At 40.9% G+C, this 7,618-nt stretch overlaps 1 protein-coding gene across 1 annotated transcript; it reads left to right on the forward strand.

Annotated features, from left to right (window-relative positions):
• The first annotated feature begins 357 nt into the window (after window positions 1–357).
• LOC138592344 (frizzled-7-A-like) lies at window positions 358–4,670 on the forward strand. The gene has a single exon (XM_069663121.1). The coding sequence runs from the start codon at window positions 811–813 to the stop codon at window positions 2,515–2,517; it is 1,707 nt and encodes a 568-aa protein (XP_069519222.1). The 5' UTR covers window positions 358–810; the 3' UTR covers window positions 2,518–4,670.
• Window positions 4,671–7,618: the final 2,948 nt, after the last annotated feature.

Here is a 7,618-nt window from a genome sequence, read left to right on the forward strand (position 1 = left end):
TCTTTGCAATGAAACCGTTTAAGATATAAACAACAGGTACTTGCTGTGGTTGAGTTTTTTAGACACAATTCATTTCTATTTCTTTTACATTTTTTATAGTTTGCTTATAGTGATGCATGTATGTATCCTTTAAAAAAATTTTTTTATTTTATTGTCCCTGGTGAGATGAAATTACTGTAATAAAGCTTTCTTCGATAGGAAGTAAAGGCCAATCAAAAACGATTTCTGTAGGAAAACAAATGCTAGGATTGGCTGAGACGCGACTCGGTTTCAAGGCGCCCTGCGTTCTGTCGAAGGGTCTTGTGAATGGAGGGGGTGCCTGGAAACCGGTGGAATCTGCTCTGAGTAAGGAGAGCAAGCCTCTGGACTTCCAGCCGCTCAGCATGTGAACCGACGCTCTCTGTGAAGTCAAGTCGAAAAACGATGGAAATGTAGGATTTTTTAAATTTGCAATGTTTCTTGTTTTGCGCAAAAGTAACAATGCTTTGGTGTTAAACGCGCAGAAGCAATTTGGGTATTTATTGTTTCTTTAAAATGGAACTTTGAGTGTTTTCACCAGATTGGGAGTGAGACTGGACTGCTTGGAGTCACTTACAAAGACCATGAAGAAGTCATGACACAGCGAACATTTGACTTCAATTTATCTTCATAAAAGAGAAGAAAGACGACTACGGCTATTTCAACTTGAGTGACTCCGACTACGAACTAAGGACTGCGACAGTTGATGTAGATTTTCTTTGTTTTTCGACCGTTTTCAAGTCGCCCTACTTGGATCAAAGTTTTTCTTTCCCTCCCCCCTCCTCCTCAACTATGGCGTCGGCCAGGTCCACCGCTGGCTCTGTGTTACTGCGGATCATGTGGCTGCTGTGCGGACTGTTTTCCTCACCCACTTTTGCTCAGCATTACAACAGCGAGAGTGGAATATCCGTTCCGGAACACGGATTTTGCCAGCCCATCTCCATCCCGCTTTGTACCGACATCGCCTACAACCAGACCATCATGCCGAACCTTCTGGGCCACACAAACCAAGAGGACGCCGGACTAGAAGTGCACCAGTTCTACCCCCTGGTAAAGGTCCAGTGCTCTGCGGATCTAAAGTTCTTTCTCTGCTCTATGTATGCGCCGGTCTGCACAGTGCTGGAGCAGGCCATACCTCCTTGTCGGTCCCTGTGTGAGCGTGCACGGCAGGGATGTGAAGCTCTGATGAATAAGTTCGGCTTCCAGTGGCCGGAGCGGCTCCGCTGCGAAGCTTTCCCTGTCCACGGAGCCGGTGAGATCTGCGTCGGCCAGAACACATCCGAACCCAGCAGCCCGGTCTCCTCGTCTTCACCCTATGCACCCGACCCCGTGACCCTCCCCCCAAACACAGGCCGACCCAAGCAGCGCCCGCCTCAGCACAACCAGTACCACCAGTTCTCCTGCCCTCTACAGCTGGAGGTGCCTTCCTACCTGGGCTACAGATTCATGGGGGTCAAAGACTGCGGGGCCCCATGTGAGCCCACTAAACCAACCGGGATTATGTATTTTAGAGAGGATGAAGTAAAATTCGGCCGACTGTGGGTTGGAATCTGGTCCATCCTGTGCTGTGTGAGCACGTTATTCACAGTGCTTACTTATTTAGTGGACATGAGGAGGTTCCGATACCCCGAGAGGCCCATCATCTTCTTGTCTGGATGTTACTTCATGGTAGCGGTGGCCTACGCTGCAGGGTTTTTCCTGGAGGATAAAGTTGTTTGTGTGGATAAATTCAAGGATGACGGCTACAGGACAGTGGCTCAAGGTACTAAAAAGGAGGGCTGCACCATTCTGTTCATGGTGTTGTACTTTTTTGGCATGGCCAGCTCCATCTGGTGGGTGATTTTGTCCCTGACTTGGTTCCTCTCTGCTGGGATGAAATGGGGCCATGAGGCGATTGAAGCCAACTCCCAGTACTTCCACCTGGCCGCATGGGCTGTCCCAGCCATAAAAACCATCACCATCCTCGCCATGGGCCAGGTGGATGGCGACGTGCTGACCGGGGTGTGTTTCGTGGGTATTTTTAATGTAGACTCTCTTCGCGGATTCGTCCTGGCTCCTCTTTTTGTCTACCTGTTCATCGGCACGTCCTTCCTCTTGGCTGGCTTTGTGTCCCTCTTTCGGATCCGCACCATTATGAAGCACGACGGGACCAAAACAGAGAAGCTAGAGAAGTTGATGGTTCGGATCGGCGTGTTCAGCGTGCTCTACACAGTACCAGCAACCATAGTGATCGCCTGTTACTTCTACGAGCAAGCCTTCAGGGAGCACTGGGAGCGGACCTGGCACATGCAGACGTGTAAGCGGTTCGCCGTTCCTTGTCCGGTTCACAACTTCGCCCCCATGACCCCAGACTTCACCGTGTTTATGATCAAATACCTGATGACCATGATAGTCGGAATCACTTCGGGTTTCTGGGTCTGGTCCGGGAAAACTCTTCAATCATGGCGGAGGTTCTACAAGCGCCTTAGCAACGGTAACCATGGAGAGACAACCGTCTAAAGTTTAAAGGATGAAAAGGTACAAAGCCACGGGGTTTTGGATCAAATAACCTTGTAAACGAGGTCTAATAGCTTTCATTTTTAATATTGTTTTGGACATTTTTTTAGTTGGATTTTTATGTTTTCTGGTTGTGACCGCTATTCAGACTTTGGACTAACAACTACAGTTCTTTCTTTTTTTGTTTATCATTGGACAGCACACACTCCTGGCTTTTCCATCTTTGGATTATGAAATGGTGTGAATGGCCATACTGCTCTCTGACCTGTAATGCCAGGCTGGTGAAGTTAATTTGTTACTTTTGATATGAGACTGCCTACATGTAATCCTTAATATTACACTTTGAATGTACTTCTTGTCTATTCTTGTAAGAACTTTTGGGTCAAAAAGGTCAAAGTCTTGATCCCTACACTAGCCACTCTCTGACTGTGGATTCATTCATTAGAGGTGACTAGAATATACATTTAATTTTCAGTTACTCCGCTTTTAGCTAAAGACTTAAATTCTTCAATAAGTGTGCTAGTAATTGCAGTGAACAATCTTTAAATGAGACATAATGCATCTACTTGTCTCTTGAGCCAAATGGCTGCCCAGAAATCAAAACTTTAACTCATTTACAAAAAAAACATTTTACATTTTCAGACTGACGAGTAGTTGCTCCTGTTTTGAATGTTCACTCCGAAGGTGAATGAAGTTATGTATTGGTTTGCACAGCCATCCTATAGGTTAAAAGTGTTAAAAAGGTCTGATTTACCACATTGACCTGTATCAAACAGTTAAAGAGACCACACACACACACACACACACACACACACACACACACACACAGGCCCTCTCTTGGCATTGAAGACACAACAGCTCATTGTTTGTCTCTGTGTGTGGTCTTTTAAATGTTGGATTGCTCATCAAAAAGACTTTAAGCTTTTAAGACATTCAATGCACCATTTCAAAAATCCTGATTTAATCCATACGGGATGGAAGTGGTTGCTCAGGATTTTTAATGTAATTCTATCCTGGAAAAAGATGACAGCACACATTCAAGCCTGTATCCTACTCATTGTAACTGAGTCTGCCTCCCTCCCCTTAGATTTCCCTTTATGTTCAATGTTTTTCAGAAGCAGACTGAACATTTTAGAGTTTGTATTTTTTTTCTGTCTGGAGACAGGATTTGTTTCATTTTCTAAATCGTGAAACATCAGAAATGAGGTTAAAGGTCAAAATCTTGTGGTGCTATTTTTTATTTGGAGAAGGAGTCAGGGACACAGACTATGCGGTGTAAAGCAAAGGTGGAGTGTTTTATCTGGTATTGTATCGCTAGAGTTTATACAGAAGATTATTACAACCACATTGCTTTGCTGGTAGTTAATAATTGTAATTGTTTAAAAATAATTGGAAACCGTTTTATACGATAGCAGTACAAGCTTGTTAAATTTATGCTTCATCATTGCAATCACAGAATGCTGTCAAGATTTCTCTGACCAAAACTTGTGAGGAAAACTGAGCAGATGAAGTGTTAAAATAGCTGCAAGACAGCATGTGATTGGCTTGAGCTTCTTGTTTTGTGACAAATACAATTTTCTTCACCAACATCATACGTTATTCCATGATGCAGAAACAGACTGCAGCAATGAGGGGAAACTTTATGACCTTATAAAGCAGGTATTCTAATCATTGTTATTATCCAAAGTGTGTCCTCAATCAACACATACTAATACTAGAAAAACACACTATGTACAAATCACTATAGTAACAGTTAGGGCAGTTTGTGTTCAAGGACTGTCACATTTTCCATGTGAATGTACTACATACCTCAAACCCTGGTTATAGTATGCAGGATTGAGTTTGGGAAAGGGGCTACACTCCACTACCCATGATTCATTTCTCGCCCATTACGTTTTTACCTAACAAGGCAAAAGAATTCTGGGAGGTGAGATCCGACAGTTTCAATGGTACCAGACTGATGTGTTTGTCTTGTAATAAGGTTTCAGAAGGAATATGCGTGTGTGTTTTTTATAGGAACATATGCAACCCAGCAAGTAAACACAATCTCTGGTTTTTAAGGCATATTGTATTTATGGGTATTCTCATTTTTGTCTTTTTTAACTTGTTTTTTGAATGAGATAAGCCTGTTGTATGTGTACAGTTTGAATAAAAGCGATAAGGTTTGTAATGCGGTGACCCCTGTGGTTTGTGTTCATGATATCTAGTGCATGCTGAGTTTCACAGTAAATTCTTGACCTTGGAACTAGTAGTTGACAAAACAATCCCAAGCTTGGGAGTAAGTGGACCCTGAGTTTAGATTGTTTTGCCAACATATGCACAGTGTTTATTGTAAAATAATATAAGCAGAACTAAAAGCAGAGGTTCCTTGCATATAACAGGGTGTGAAAAGTGTTTTTCACACCACCATGCACAAATTTGGACCTCAATGCTTTCACTTACTGCCTAACACTTATGGCATGTCAGTGAAAATGCCTAACACATGACTTTAGAGACTTAGGCAATGGCACACAGGCAACATTGTATGCTGGTTAGCAAAGCATTTGACCAACAAGTGAGCAACACAAGTCAAGTACAATCCTAGAATGTTACTGAAAGTAAGTTGACACTCTTATTGCCTTTACTATTTTTGACAGGTTTACTGCTGTAATCATAAAAGAACAAGCTATTTGTAAATACAGTAAAATTATTCTATTATTTTATTCCTGTTGTTTGTTTGTTGTTCAGCAGAACCACCATAGTTCCAACCAGAGCAATATAACTTTATTACAATAGTTGCTAAGTTAAGGTGATACTTTTTTCATGCCATAAAAGGTCTGTAACTTGATAAAGGTCGCACACATCAACATACTTTTATATGCATATATAAAAGCATTTAATGGGAAATTGATTTTAAATTTTGAATATGGTGTATTAGTTTTTTGATACTGCAGTGCCCTCTGCAGACAAACATATAGAACTACACACAAGGTTAATACATAGGGAAAAATACAGTATCTTTACTGAACAGAGAGAAAGGAGAGGACTGAGAACAGAAATGAGGTCATCCAATGTAGGCTAAACTAATCAAATTCAATCAAATACAATTTTATTTGTATAGTGCCAAATCATAACCAAAGATATCTCAAGACACTTTACAAAAAGAGCAGGGGTCCGTTTCAGAAAGCGGGTTTAGTGAAAACCCCGGGTTTGTTAACCCTGAAATGAGGGAAACCTCGGGGTTGCCGTTTCAGAAAGAGAGGTAACTTTAACTCTGAGTTGGTTAACTGTGTCTGTGAACCTAACCTGGTCGGGAGCAGGTTTTCTTCAGGAAACTCAGAGTTTTGCTCTGTCTCCTCCCTCTAGAATATAAAACCCTCATTCGACTTCCTTCTTCATTAGGCCCGTCTCACGCGTGTTTGAGCGGTGACAAATTAAAAAAAAAACGTTGTGTCTCTGTGGTGCTCTGACCCCTTTGCAAAAGTCTTTTGTAATTATGATAAAAAAAAATAAAAAGACAAATCTGAGTCAAAGACATCATTTTTAGATCCTCCACCACCACTGCCGGGAGCACTCAAATAAGACGCCGTAAGTTATTGGAATTTTTTTTTTTTTTTAAACTAACACAATTCAGTTTAATCAACATAATTTATATGTGAAGTCAGCATCATGTTAGGGATAAAGCTAATGCACATTAAAACAGCCACTGAATGATATTTCATTAGTTTAATATTTAAAATATGATTGAAGTGAGGTTCATGAGCCTGTTCTGCCTGAGCCTTACCTTTGAATGATGTTCTGGTATTTTATTTCTAAATGCTTCCATGTACATGCGACAGAAGGTCCCCTGATTTAATTATTCTCTTGTGTCCGTGACAATCGTGGCCACCTTTTATTCCTGTTAGTAAAGGGCTCCATCTGATCATTATTTTATTGAATTTGGTGTGTCGGTGCCTCTGCCCCAGGTTGATGCTGAACACACGGTAAAGAAAAGACATCGTACACATGATGGGTTTGAAAGTTTTATTTTACACATAAACAGGGGTGGACAGTAACGAAGTATATTTACTTGAGTACTGTACATAAGTACATTTTTGAGTATCTGTACTTCTACAGTACAGAGTTTTACTCCACTAAATTTGAAAGACATATATTGTACTTTTGATTCCACTACATTTCTATGAATGTTTTCGTTACTTGCTACTTTTGCTCTGAAGTCAGCTGATGAATTTTCTGTTCTTTTCTAAAATCCAAAAGACAATAAACTGTGTTCGTGTATTTCTGCGTGTGGTTTGTCTAAGCGGTGTTGCCGTACCTGTACCTCGTGCGTCTTCATGCTTGAACGTAGACCAAACGCAGAGCGAACGTCACTCAGATCAGGCAGTTCATTTAGTGGTAGCAATGATGGCTACGGCAGAGAAGGATGACGATTCACCCATGTATTCTTGACTGCCCTCATGCATTGTGAAAATACAACACTGTTTTGAGATTTTTAAAAGAAAGTACTTTGAATACTTACGTATTTTTTAAAGCAAGTACTCCAGTACTTTAACTTAAGTAATAGTTTGACTAAGCCACTTTCATTTGTATTGGAGTAACATTTGACCAGGAGTATCTATACTTTGACTCAAGTAATGAAGTTATGTACTTTGTCCACCACTGCACACGAATATGGACAAACTCTCTCGTTATTGATTCTACTCCAGAAAACTATGGACAACACTTGACCTTGTTGCATCTCCAACAGAATAGGAAACAGACAAAGTTTTTAAAACTAGGCCACCCTGGAAAAATCAAAATGTATCTATGACAAAACGTAAAACGTAAACTCTGATTATTCTATATGATAGTCTTTTAGATTATAACAAAGCAATGAGAAATGCCAAATCCTTTTACAACCATTGACAACCTGCATACCCAAGAGATTTTATGTCAAACTCCAAGTACAGACAGGGTACTTTTTTTTTTAGGACAACAAAAGTAAGAATGAATAGCAGTCACAAAACATACTACAGCCATGTTTTGGAAATCGGTTAATAGACCAAGCCTACAGATCTGGCTCGATGATTTATTACACTCTCTACTGGAAAAATTGACACTGACGATTAAGGGAAAATAGCGTACT

The sequence above is a fragment of the Semicossyphus pulcher genome, unplaced genomic scaffold (genome assembly GCF_022749685.1).
Source record: "Semicossyphus pulcher isolate SPU_LCO1_2020_fin unplaced genomic scaffold, fSemPul1.0.p SCAF_15, whole genome shotgun sequence".
Taxonomy (NCBI): Eukaryota; Metazoa; Chordata; class Actinopteri; order Labriformes; family Labridae; genus Semicossyphus; species Semicossyphus pulcher.

Bases quoted from the DNA above. Each gene is read 5' to 3' on its own strand.
- LOC138592344 (XM_069663121.1), top strand. From the start codon at position 811: ATGGCGTCGGCCAGGTCCACCGCTGGCTCTGTGTTACTGCGGATCATG.